At 44.0% G+C, this 13,597-nt stretch overlaps 1 protein-coding gene across 15 annotated transcripts in view; it reads right to left on the bottom strand.

Annotated features, from left to right (window-relative positions):
- Positions 1–13,597, bottom strand: part of DTNB (dystrobrevin beta) — a 382,151-nt gene that overhangs the window by 152,120 nt on the left and 216,434 nt on the right. For 14 of the 15 annotated variants that reach the window (XR_007773779.1, XR_007773778.1, XR_007773777.1 and 11 more), the window contains one exon: positions 4,031–4,108. The exons of the other annotated variant lie outside the window; for it this stretch is intronic. Coding sequence is in view for 11 of the 14 variants with exons in the window: in XM_050948808.1 (XP_050804765.1) it covers positions 4,031–4,108 (78 nt within the window). In the remaining 3 variants the exon portion in view is untranslated. The remainder of the gene's footprint in view (positions 1–4,030; positions 4,109–13,597) is intronic. 15 annotated transcript variants of the gene reach the window in all.

Genomic DNA, 13,597 nt, shown 5'->3' with positions numbered 1-13,597 from the left:
CCCCCGGCCAGCCTCACCTGAGGCCAGCCAGGAGCACTCACGGGCTCATGACGAGGACGGCTATCAGTCCTACTGCACTGTACCGTCTGCCACCAGGGAGGGGAGGAGAGAGGATGCTACTGTTTACTGCTGCAGCACCGTGTCTACCAGCAGCATGCAGTATGCATGGGTGACATATAAAAGAGTCAAGAAACGATTTTTCCCCTTTTCTATCACGGAAGCAGAGGAGGGGTGAATTGACAAGAGAGACCCTGAACCACCCTGGACAATGTGTTTGACCCTACAGGCATTGGGAGCTCAGCCAAGAATGCAAATGATTTGCGGGGACTGTGGGATAGCTGGAGTCCTCGATACCCCATCCCTCCCTCCATGAGCATCCATTTGATTCTTTGGTTTTCCATTATGCATGTCATGCCGCACTGTGCTGTGGACTCTGTATCATAACCTGGAGATTTTTTTCAAATGCTTTGGCATTTCGTCTTCTGTAATGGAGCTCTGATAGAACAGATTTGTCTCCCCATACAGTGGTCAGATCCAGTATCTCCCATATGATCCATGCTAGAGCTCTTTTTGGATTTGGGACTGCTTTGCAACCCATGCTGATCAGAGCTCCACGCTGGACAAACAGGAAATGAAATTCAAAAGTTCGCAGGGCTTTTCCTGTCTACCTGGCCACTGCATCCGAGTTCAGATTGCTGTCCAGAGCGGTCACAGTGGAGGACTGTGGGATACCGCCCGGAGGCCAATACTGTCGATTTGTGGCCACACTAACCCTAATCCGATATGGTAATACCGATTTTAGCACTACTCCTCTCGTTGGGGAGGAATACAGAAGCCGATTTAAAGAGCCCTTTATATTGATATAAAGGGCCTCATTGTGTGGATGGGTACAGCGTTAAATCAGTTTAATGCTGCTAAAATCCGTTTAAACGAGTAGTGTAGACCAGGCCTTAGCATGAAAGGTGTCATGTGGCTGGGATAAGAGGCTTTTAGGAGACAGATAGCAGCTCTCACTTGGGATTGCCAAAGAGAGAGGGGGAGAGAGCCAAAAATGGATTCCACGGTAGCATAGCTGTGAGGAGAGCTTGCTTGGCCAGAATGGACTACATCTTAACATTTATTTCTCTGCCACTTCCCAGAGCTGTGTTCCAGTTGGGCGATAAATCCTGCTCTGTTTTGAAAAGGCTGCCTGGTAACACTGAATATCCTTGCAGAGGTGCATTGATCCCTGGACAGCACGGGCAGAACACGCTGTACAAAGCAGGAGTACTGGAGCCCAGAAGCTCAGTCTCAGAGGCATTGAGGCTATGTCCTACCCTAAAGGAAGAGTTGGGCTCCTTGGGGGTCTGGCACACTGAAACGGTTCCTGCTAGGGACTGTTTAAAAGCTGGGGCAGGCTGGGGATCTGTGACAGCATGGTACACAGAAAAAACATAAATTCTGCACGTCATACTTTTTTTAAAAGTATACAAGCACAGACATGATAAAATAAGGAGTGCATAATGTGCCACTTCTACCACCCATAAAAGACACTCCAGTGCTCACAATCCATTCTCCCCACTACTCCCTGGGATAATAGCTGGATATACAGCTGCACATTTTCAGGCCTAAAGAGCAATATGCATCCCTGATAATATTGCCATGGCTGTTTCCATTTTCAACTGGCTGCTTAAATTGCTGAGCAAGTCTCCGCCACTTCATCTCTCATCCACTGTTAAAAATTCTCCTTTACTCTCATAGCTATTTTGCAAAATACAACATGTAGATATAATCCTAGGCAAGTTAGCCCATAAAGAGAGCCACCTTCTTCCACTGCATGCATCTGATGAAGTGGGCTTTGGTCCACAAAAGCTTATGCCCAAATAAATTTGTTAGAGTCTAAGGGGCCACGAGGACTCCTCGTTGTTTTTGCTGATACAGACCAACACGGCTACCATTCTGAAATCTTTTCAGATCGCCAAATACACACTCCACTGTCATACTGAGGCACTAGTTAAACAGTTCCTCCCTCCTGTCCAAGTAGTCTGTGAATTGCCTCATTAGCCAGTGAAGCAGAGGATAACCAGAGCATTCTCCACACCATTAATGTTCATAGTGGTCTTGGGGGAAAAACCTCCTTTACTCTTTAAAGCAAAGAGAGAAGCAGTCTGAAAGATCCTAGCATTGTGGACCTTTCCACACCACCCTACATTTATGTTTGTGAACATGTCATGGTGGTCAACCAGGCCTCGGAGCAACCATGTAGAAATACTTCTTTCTGTTTATAAATGCTGAGCCCTGGTGTGTGGGACATGGGTCCCATCAATTACCGCAGCCCAGTTTGGGAACCCCATGCATACAAGGCCATCAAAAAATCTCCTGAGCATCACCAAGCTTTAAAAGCTAATACAATGGTACCTTATGCATGACATCATACACCTGCCTCACAATGGACCCACCAGTGATCTCCCAATGCCAGATTGGCTATAGACAGGTAACATTTGGGGGTGGTTGGCTTCCAGTTGGTAATGGTGACACGCTTCTCAATGGGCATGGGACACTGCATGCTGGCCTGGTGCTGCGGCGGCTCCAGGGCTAGTTCAGCGCTGATCTCAAAAATGTTGTCTTCACCATTGTGATGGGGTTCACCCACCACTGTGGCGCCTCCTGCTGGCTGTCCTGGGGATTAGCTCTGTTCACCAGTGCACCCTCTTCTGGTGATGTCCAGCTGTTGTCAATTCTGCTCCAAGACCCACGTCACTACAAGGACTGCAGCGTCCTCTTCAGGACACAGCCCTCCAGTTGCACTGCACTCTGTGCTCCTCCACTTCCAGGGGATTGTATCGCAGTTCGCTGTCCAGCCACTTCCCTCAGTGGCTACTGCAGCCAATTGGCCACTTCCTCAGTGGCAAGGTGGGATGGGAGAAACTCGGACCCACCTACTACTCCAGGTCCTGGCCCAGGGATTCTGTAGATGGCTCCACTTGCTGCATCCCCTCTGACTCCTCAGTAGTTCTCCCTGGCCCATTTCCCTGTGGCCTCAGCACCCTCATTGCCCTTGCTTCAGGGCTCAGCCTGCAGATCCCTGCAGCCCACCAGGGACTGTCTTTAGCTTCCCCAGTCTCTGCCTGTAGCACTGCTTTGTCCAGGGTGCTTGCTGCCTTCAGGCTGCAAGGCAGCCGGTCCTCCTCCCTCTTCAAGGTTCAGGGCGTGACTGAAGCAGCTCTGCTCTGCAGTTCTTCTTGTATGGGCCAACCCGGCCTTAATTGGCTGCTCCTCACTCCTTTTGTGCAGCCTCCCTTGGGCTCTAATAACCCTTTATAGGCCAGTGTGGGGCAGATGCCCCATCACAATCATCCTGAAATTCTGCCACCAAATTCTGCTGATCATTCCAGGTCTGCAGAACTATCTTCTCTCATCAACTGATGCTGATTTCCCAAGCCCAAAAACAGTGCTGTGAAGCTGCTCCAAGAAGAGCTTGTGAAACAGGAGTTGCTCAGTGTCCTCCTCATCTTCCTTGTCCTCTTCCTCTGCTGCTGCTGGAGGAGCTGCTGCTACAGCCACATCATCTGCTCAGTAGTGCACAGCTGTCTTGTGTGCACACCATTAGTAGAGCTTACATATTGCGCACTAACCACTGTGCGTCACACAATATGAACTAACCACTCCATGTAGATCAAGCTTCAGGAATCTCAAAAGAAACTACGCAATTGGTTTCTACTTTTTGTGAAGAACAGGCATTAACAAAGGCAATAAAACAGCAAGACCGGTCTTTCTGAACGGTTTTGGAGGAAATACCCTCCATAAAACTTTAGCATCAGCTAGTTCAGTCATATTTCTGTAGTAAAAATTATTCAATACAAGAAAATAGCTCTTTAAAGAGATCAAAAAGCAGCAGTGGCAATCAAGCCTTTTTTTATGAACCTCAGACACACTCAGAGCAGCTGCAGAAGCATTTGAAACAAGTGAGAACACTAACAGTGACGCAAAATTCATTCTATTTATACCTCTTGCAAAGATGTAAACAGTAAATGTAGTAAGGTATAGCTACCTTTTTGTTGGGGAGGGTGCTCCGGAGGACATATGGGTAACCATGGTGTCGTTCATGTTGGTCAGAGGTCGAGGAGGACTAAAATAGAAATAACGTAATCCATGTTAATGATTAAAAAACAGCAGTAAATACAGATAAACGTGAAAACAAAACTATTATTCTGTGTAACAACATTAGGGCAAAGGTACAACTAATTCAAATACCTAAGTAACAGCAGTCCCTACGTAGGTAGGGGTGTTGTGTTCAGATTGCCTTAAAGAGTTCATGTGTCAGGTTAAAATGAAGGTAAAACATGGTTATTTATCTGCACGGTAACTGTTGTTCTTCAATATGTTGTGCACAAATACATTCCACAGCAGGTGTTTGTGCGCCCAATGCACTTGAGTCAGATTTCTGCCTGCAGTACAACTAGGAGACACATGTGCTCCTGCTCTTCTCATGCTCTCAGGCAAGGGCATAAAAGAGGTGTGGTCACCACTTCCCTCATTGTTCCTTCGCTCTGCCACATGTAATGTTCAATGTAACAGGGAAGCTGGGAGAGTCGTGGAATACATGTATGTGCAATGTAAAATGTATGTTGAAGAACCACACTTACTGTATGCGTAAGAAACTTTTTTCTGAAACTCTGAGTGATTGTGCATATATATATTCCACAGCAGGTGACTCACCAGCAGTTCCCTTGCAGGTGGAGGGACTTTGAATAATCTGAACAGAGACTGTAACACCAACTTGCCAAAGTTGCATCATTATAAGAGGCCTGACTGATGGTATAGTAAGCAGAACAAGTATGTACAGGTGACCATGTCACTTCCTTGCAGATATCAGCTATCGGAGCATTGCTCCAAGAACATGAAGTATTTCTTCAGCTTTAGAAGAGTGGAGCTTTGGGGGGAAAAAAAAACACTGGCAAATGAATAGTTTGCTTCAGGCAACGGTTATGCTTTAGGCATAAATTTAGGGTGTGGTTGTTGAAATTGCACCCCAATCAAAAATTTCTTCCATTTTGTGGAGTATGTTACTCTTAGTCTAATGGATTATTTTCTGCTATTCATCAATATGTCTGAACCCCTCAGGAGCACAATTTTTCATCGGAATTCAACCAGAAATGATCTATGCTGTAAGGTGGAGACAATGGAGGTTGGGATGTAGAATTTTGCCGTGGTTCTTAGACAGAAGATACTCCATCAGTGGTAAAGTTATAGGCAACCAGACAGAAAGCTGATCTAGGTCCATGAACCAATATTTTCTTGGCCATACCGATGCAATCAGAATTAATATTGGTTTGTCTCTTTTCAGCTTCCTGAGTACCTTCAGAAAAAGAGGAACTCAACCAGACATAGGAGATGAATGGACCATGGAAGAAGAAAGGCATCTGTGATGGAACCCAGACTGTGGCCTGCCCCAGAGCAAAATATTATGCACTTGTTATTGAGGTTGGTTGCAAACAAGCCTATTGCTTGGTACCCCCAGTGGTGGAAGATCTGAAGCAGAACATCCTTCCTGACTGATCACTCATGAAAAGCCTTCAGGGAAACATTGAGACAAATGCATAAATTCCATAAAAGAATAGCTTCTTGGTACAGTAGAGGCTATTTTACACCTCCCTGCTTGTTCAGATAGAACAAGACAGTGGTGTTCTATGTAAGAACTTGTACCACCTAGTTCCTGATGCTGGACAAACATTTTGCAGACCCGAAGAATAGCTTGGAGCTCTAATACGTTTATATGGAGGTGAAACTTCCTGAGATGACCAAAGAGGTTTTGTCTGTAGTTGACTGGGATGGGCTCCCCAAACTTTGATAGACAACTTTCCAGAATCATAGCTGGTTCTGGGGACAAAAATGGCACTTCTTTGTGCACATTGTTCAGGTCTCTAGCACCAGCTGAGAGACTGAAACACTCATGCAGGTACACAAAGCTGCATGTCCAAGGGGTGTCTAAAAGGATGATATACCACATGGAGCCACGTCTGTAGACAGTGAAGGTGAAATCTGGCATGCAGTTATGTACGTGCATGAGGCCACGTGGCCTGGAGCTGAAGGCAGGCATGCACTGATGTCACTGAGTTGGATTTGAGACTTTCTGAGAGAAAGGCTACAAACTGAAACCTTCCCTGAAAGGTAAGCCATAGTGGTCACGCCATCGAGGTCTGCTCCTATGAGTTGTGTTGGTTGTAACTATGATTTGTCCAAATTTAGTTTCAGGTGCAGATGGGAAAATAGCTGTTTGATGACTAGGATACCGTTTGGGCCTGGTCTCTTGATGCTCCATGTACTAGCCGACCATTTGGGTAAAGAAAATTTGAATGCTCAAATGGCAGAGGTGGGATGCTATTGCTGCCATGTACTAGGTGCAGACCCTTGAGGCTGATGACAGTCTGAAGAGAAGCACTGTGTACTGGTAATAGTTGGTACCTGCTATGAATCAAAGGTACTTCCTATGGCAAGGATGTATTGCTACATGGAAGTATGAGTCCTGTAAACTGAGGGTACCATACAAATTCCCAATCTCCAGGAAAGGGATAATAGAAGCAAGCAGACCATCCTGAACTTGCTTTCTTAGATGTACAATGGGGCAAGGCCACCAGATTGTTTAGGAGCAGAAAGTAATGGGAATAGAAGCTATTTCTTCTGTGTTAGTAAGGACCTTCTTTCATCACTTCCAATTCTAGAGATATAGTTCCTGAAGTAATAGTCTTGTGAGAAGCATCCCTGAAAGGACAGGGAGGGTGGACTCGGAAAAGGGAGGAAGTTCATTGGATAACATAACCTTCCTTTGATGGGCTGAGCACCCAGTTGTCTCATGTGATGCTTTCCCAAGCACAGTGAAAGAGGAACAGACATCATCCAAAGCGAGGAGATATAGTTGGTATGCTGTCCTTGACCAAGAAGTCAAAAAGATTGCTTGGAATTTGCAGCTGTCTGGTGAGAAGGGACTCCTGCTGCCGAAGATGGCTGGAGACATCGGGGTCTTGACTTTCTCTTAGAGGCATACTGTGAATGACCTCTGTGGGAAAGAGGGTCTGGAGTAAGATTATGGACTAAACTGTTTCCTCTTGGTAACCAAAGTATAAACTCCTAATGAATGAACTATTGCACGAGTGTGTTTCAACGTGCGCACAGTGTCATCTGTTTTAGCAGAATACAGTTTAGAACCCTCAAAAGGTAAGACTTTTATGGTGTTCTGCAGCTCCCTTGGAATGCCAGAAGCCTGCAGTGAAGAATAATGCTGCATGGAGATTGCAGTGACCACAGAATGCAAAGCCATATCAGCAGCATCTATTGCTGCCTTGAGGTATGCATGAGCTATAAGATATCCCTCTGAAATCAAAACTAAAAACTGTTCTTTATACTCCTCTGACAATTTGTCAGCAAATTTAGAAATGGCAGATAAATTAATAAAGTTATATTTTGACAAAAGAACCTAATAATTAGCAACTCTCATTTGAAGAGTGGCAGTAGAATAAACCGTTTGGTTGTATAAATCAGTCTCTTAAATGTCTTATCTTTGGGAGTGGCCTTAAGATGGGGTTGATAGGACCTCTCATTAAACCACGAAAGAATCAGGAACTAGATGGGTAAAGAAAGAGTCAAGATCTTATTGAGGGACTTGATATCATTTGTGCACAACACTTCCTGGGGCAGGAGCCTATTATTAGGAAAGTGCATGGATTCTCTTGCACAAGTTCCACATGTGCCCCTACAGAACTGCCCACCACTTCATGAAGTCCTGAAAAAACTCTAAAGTACTCTGGGAGGCAGACGCAAGACAAGGACTCTGGAGAGACAGTCTCATCTGGTGAAGATGAGGAACTCTGAGAGGTGGGAAGATCTAGGGTTCCTCCATTAATTCTCCTTTCATGGGTCCTAACAAGAAAACCCCTCACCTAAACAACCCAAACATTTTTGGGTCACAACTCACTTCCCCAGTTTTTGTCAATGCATCTTGATGCTTATATTATGCACTCTTTGGGACACAACCTGTCTTCGTATAAACTGTCTTTACATAAAGTGCAATGTATACCCCTGCTGCTGTATAAATACTATTTATTTGAAGTAAGTGGGATGTATGTGTTATTGAATTGTGAAGACAGTTGTAAAGCAAGGAGCATAACAAAATGAGCCTCAGCAAAATATGCACTAAGGCAACAATGATCAGCTCCCAGTGCACTTCCAACCTGCTGGGCGAGTGTACAGTACATCCATACCCAAAATCCACAAAAGAGCAAGAGCACACATAAATGTTCTCTGTCGCTGTCTGTAAAAATGGCAATATACATTATATATTATGAGGTACAGGCATTTTTTGCAGAATTTATTTAAATTAATGCAACTCACAGTAACCAACTGCATTTATTAGGGGTATAATTATTTTCACCTTCTGAAGGTTTAAATATATGTAGTGTTGGTATGTGGTGTCAAAGTCAATGTTTTTATTATAATGCTGCTGTTAGGCAACTTCTTTCATAATAAAAGACGTAACTCAGCATTCTCAATCTGCTCTCAGCTTCATTAAGAGGCATCCATAGGTTCTTTCCAGTTCTATAAATACCACTGTCCTCACTTTTCCACCTAAAATCCCACTCACAGTGATAAAGATATAGGGAAAAAATGTCTAAATATGAACATGTGGCTAAAAGATTTCTGCTTGCAGAATTCTGTCTTCTTTACCACACACACTAGAGCCTTCCTGGTCCAGCTCTTTTCTTGGGGTCATTTAGACATTTCACTGAACATATTCCAAAAAACGTGAACATTCTTGAGGTGGCACTCCAGTTCCTTATGTAACCAAGCTAGAAAAGCCATTTGTTCGTGAAATCAGTAGTGTGCTCTAATCATGCACACAGTACTAACGGAAGTAATAACAAAGCTGTCTTAGGAAGGATGCTCTAATACCGAAGCAGAAGCAGTCTGATGGAGTAAAAGAAAATGGTACCATTACTGTTAGTCCAGGGCAAGTCCATTGTTCCAAAACTTCTGATTAAAAGAAACTTACCTGAGTTCCCCCAACAAAGGAGACAACTGTGGGCATCTGCTATAGAGCAGAAGGAAAAGAGAACAAGAACGAAAAAAAAATCCTGAATCAAATATCAAAGCTATCTAAGCAGAAGAATTCTATTCTCAGAGGGAATTTTAACTATCCACGTAGCTATTGAGTATACTCAAAAAGATTTCTAACTTCCAGAACTAGAAGTCACTTAATGATTCAGGAAGTACAGAGTCAAACCAGAGAAGCAGCCACCTTGAATTTCCTTCCTACTTATCAAAAGAAAAGAATTTAGGAAAGGAATCTGTAAGCTCTTCAGAGTCGGGACCATGCCCTTCAATGCGTTTGTGCACCACCTAGCACAGCGAGGTCACAAAAATTATTTCCATTCTAAAAAGATTTGCAAAGACAGGGATAAATGTTTCACAGAATGAAGCAGTGTATGGGTATGAGATTTAGCAGTGTATCCATTTGCAGCACTTTCCTCATCAATGGTCTCTATCACCAAGTTCAGGAAACAGTGTCCCCATGGTTGTTGATGTATCTTTGACTGTTTATTTTATGCACTAAAAATCCATTAGGCTATTTTGTCAAAGGGATCTTTATTTTTCATGAATGTCGTAGTACTAAGTCTGATTGATGAATGCCTTAAATAAACTGCTTAGGGAACACTACAAAATTCAGTGTTTTCTAATTCTAATATTTATTTTATCTTTTCTTTTAATTTTGGTATGTATATTTATAATTTATCATCTTCATCTCTTCTGTCATCTGCTCACTTGTTTTTAAGGCTTCTCTCACTGTGGCAGGTAAACATACATCATACCAGCGTATGGGCACCTTACACCATTAAGCAAAGAAATAACCTCTTCAAAATAAGACTTAATTAAACCTCTGCTTCCTGCTAAAAAATGATGAAACAGTAAGAGTCAATCAAAGGTAAGAATGACAAGCAGGAACCATATGGAATCTGCATGTGAAATCTCCTGGGGAAGAAAAGTACTCTTTACAATCCTTTGGCCATCTCTGAGAAAGGGAAAAATGAACCCCACTGAAGGTCCTTCCCTTTCCCCGTTACCAATTTCTCAAACAAGTCAACACAATCTCACAGGTGGTTAATTGCTACAGTTCGAATAAAAATTAACAAGGTGTCATAAACAGATAGCTAAGGGTTAATGTCTCTTTCACCTGAAGCACCTGACCAGAGGACCAATCAGGAAACCGGATTTTTTCAACTTTGGGTGGAGGGAACTGAGTGTTTTTGTCTTTGTTTTCTGGCTGCCTGCTTGCTCTGAGCTTTGGAGAAGTAGTTCTACTTTCTAGTCTTCTGTTTCTAAGTGTAAGGACAAAGAGATCAGATAGTAAGTTCTATGGTTTTCTTTTCTTTGGTATTTGCATGAATATAAGTGCTGGAGTGCTTTGATTTGTATTCTTTTTGAATAAGGCTGTTTATTCAATATTCTTTTAAGAAATTGCCCTGTATTGTGTCATCTTAATACAGAGAGACTATTTGTATTTTTTCTTTCTTTTTTTTATATAAAGCTTTCTTTTAAGACCTGTTGGAGTTTTTCTTTACTGCAGGGAAATTGAGTCTGTACTCACCAGGGAATTGGTGGGAGGAAGAAATCAGGGGAGATCTGTGTGTGTTGAAGTGGCTAGCCTGATTTTGCATTCCCTCTGGGTGAAGAGGAAAGTACTTTTTGTTTCCAGGATTGGGAACAGAGAGGGAGATTCACTCTGTTTGGATTCACAGAGCTTGTGTCTGTGTATCTCTCCAGGAGCACCTGGAGGGGGGAAGGGAAAAAGGATTATTTCCCTTTGTTGTGAGACTCAAGGGATTTGGGTCTTGGGGTCCCCAGGGAAGGTTTTTCAGGGGGACCAGAGTGCCCCAAAACACTCTAATTTTTTGGGTGGTGGCAGCAGGTACCAGGTCCAAGCTGGTAACTAAGCTTGGAGGTTTTCATGCTAACCCCCATATTTTGGACGCTAAGGTCCAAATCTGGGACCTAAGGTTATTACATGGTGGCAGTGGTGGGATATAGACAGAATCCAGAAGCCAGTAGAAATATTATATTTTTCGTTTCTCTGCTAAGGGCTTTTTAGCAGAGAGAAACAGTTTGGTTTTAAAAGGGAACCAGAGAGAAATTTTTTTTTTCTGCTCTCTCTGGCAGTTTGTGGCTTGCATGTTAAGCAGAAGTCGTTAAGGACTATTAACAGTCTTTTGTCACACAATAGCCCTCCCATTAGGAGTCAAGTACCAGCACTTATAGGCATGCAAATAAAGTGGTTTTTCTGGTTTCCCTTCATTGAACATTAGCTAGAAAGAGAAAAAGAGCAAAAGGCCTGGTATAACAGACATGCCAGAGAACGTTCCTTCAAGGTAGGAGACCAGGTTATGGTCTTAAAGGCGCAACAGGCCCATAAGATGGAAGCATCATGGGAAGGGCCATTCACGGTCCAAGAGCGCCTGGGAGCTGTAAACTACCTCATAGCATTTCCCAATTCCTCACTAAAGCCTAAAGTGTACCATGTTAATTCTCTCAAGCCTTTCTATTCCAGAGACTTACAGGTTTGTCAGTTTACAGTCCAGGGAGATGATGCTGAGTGGCCTGACGGTGTCTACTACGACGGGAAAAAAGACGGTGGCGTGGAAGAGGTGAACCTCTCAACCACCCTGGAACGTCTGCAGCGGCAACAAATCAAGGAGCTGTGCACTAGCTTCGCCCCATTGTTCTCAGCCACCCCAGGACGGACTGAACGGGCATACCACTCCATTGATACAGGTAATGCTCACCCAATCAGAACCCCACCCTACCGAGTGTCTCCTCATGCCCAAGCTGCTATAGAACGGGAGATCCAGAACATGCTACAGATGGGTATAATCCGCCCATCTTCCAGTGCATGGGCATCTCCAGTGGTTCTGGTACCCAAACCAGATGGGGAAATACGCTTTTGCGTGGACTACCGTAAGCTAAATGCTGTAACTCGTCCGGACAACTATCCAATGCCACGTACCGATGAGCTATTGAAAAAGTTGGGACGTGCCCAGTTCATCTCTACAATAGACTTAACCAAGGGGTACTGGCAAGTACCGCTAGATGAACCTGCCAAGGAGAGGTCAGCATTCGTCACCCATGCGGGGGTGTATGAATTCAATGTCCTTCCTTTCGGCCTTCGAAATGCACCCGCCACCTTCCAGAGGCTGGTAGATGGTCTACTAGCTGAACTGGCAGACTTTGCAGTTGCCTACCTCGATGATGTGGCCATTTTTTCAGACTCCTGGCCCGAACACCTACTACACCTGGAAAAGGTCTTTGAGCGCATCAGGCAGGCAGGACTAACTGTTAAGGCCAAAAAGTGTCAAATAGGCCAAAACAGAGTAACTTACCTGGGGCACCAGGTGGGTCGAGGAACCATAAACCCCCTACAGGCCAAGGTGGATGCTATCCAAAAGTGGCCTGTCCCACGGTCCAAGAAGCAGGTCCAATCCTTCTTAGGCTTGGCCGGATACTACAGGCGATTTGTACCCCACTACAGCCAAATCGCTGCCCCACTGACCGACCTGACCAAAAAGACCCAGCCAAATGCAGTTAAGTGGACTGATGAGTGTCAAAAGGCCTTTACCCAACTTAAGGCAACGCTCATGTCTGACCCTGTGCTCAGGGCCCCGGACTTTGACAAGCCATTCCTAGTAACCACAAATGCATCTGAGCGTGGTATAGGAGCAGTGCTCATGCAGGAAGCAACAGATCACAACTTCCATCCTGTCGTGTTTCTCAGTAAGAAACTGTCTGAGAGGGAAAGTCACTGGTCAGTCAGTAAAAAGAAATGCTATGCCATTGTGTACGCCCTGGAAAAGCTACGCCCATATGTTTGGGGACGGCGGTTCCAACTACAAACTGACCATGCTGCACTAAAGTGGCTTCATACTGCCAAGGGGAACAACAAGAAACTTCTTCGTTGGAGTTTAGCTCTCCAAAATTTTGATTTTGAAATTCAACACATCACAGGAGCTTCTAATAAAGTTGCTGATGCACTCTCCCGTGAAAGTTTCCCATAATTCAGTAGTTAAAAAGTGTTCTTAAAATGTAGAAGTCTGTTAGTTATATACTTAGGAGTATATGTAAAGGTGTATGTGTTGTATTAATCTGTTTATTTTCAAGTTCTAGAAGGAAATCGCCGCCAGTGAGCTTCCCCACTGTCTGCAATTTGGGGGGCGTGTCATAAACAGATAGCTAAGGGTTAATGTCTCTTTCACCTGAAGCACCTGACCAGAGGACCAATCAGGAAACCGGATTTTTTCAACTTTGGGTGGAGGGAACTGAGTGTTTTTGTCTTTGTTTTCTGGCTGCCTGCTTGCTCTGAGCTTTGGAGAAGTAGTTCTACTTTCTAGTCTTCTGTTTCTAAGTGTAAGGACAAAGAGATCAGATAGTAAGTTCTATGGTTTTCTTTTCTTTGGTATTTGCATGAATATAAGTGCTGGAGTGCTTTGATTTGTATTCTTTTTGAATAAGGCTGTTTATTCAATATTCTTTTAAGAAATTGCCCTGTATTGTGTCATCTTAATACAGAGAGACTATT

This window comes from Gopherus flavomarginatus, chromosome 4 (genome assembly GCF_025201925.1).
Source record: "Gopherus flavomarginatus isolate rGopFla2 chromosome 4, rGopFla2.mat.asm, whole genome shotgun sequence".
Classification (NCBI taxonomy): domain Eukaryota; kingdom Metazoa; phylum Chordata; order Testudines; family Testudinidae; genus Gopherus; species Gopherus flavomarginatus.
This window is presented reverse-complemented; position numbering and strand designations above follow the sequence as displayed.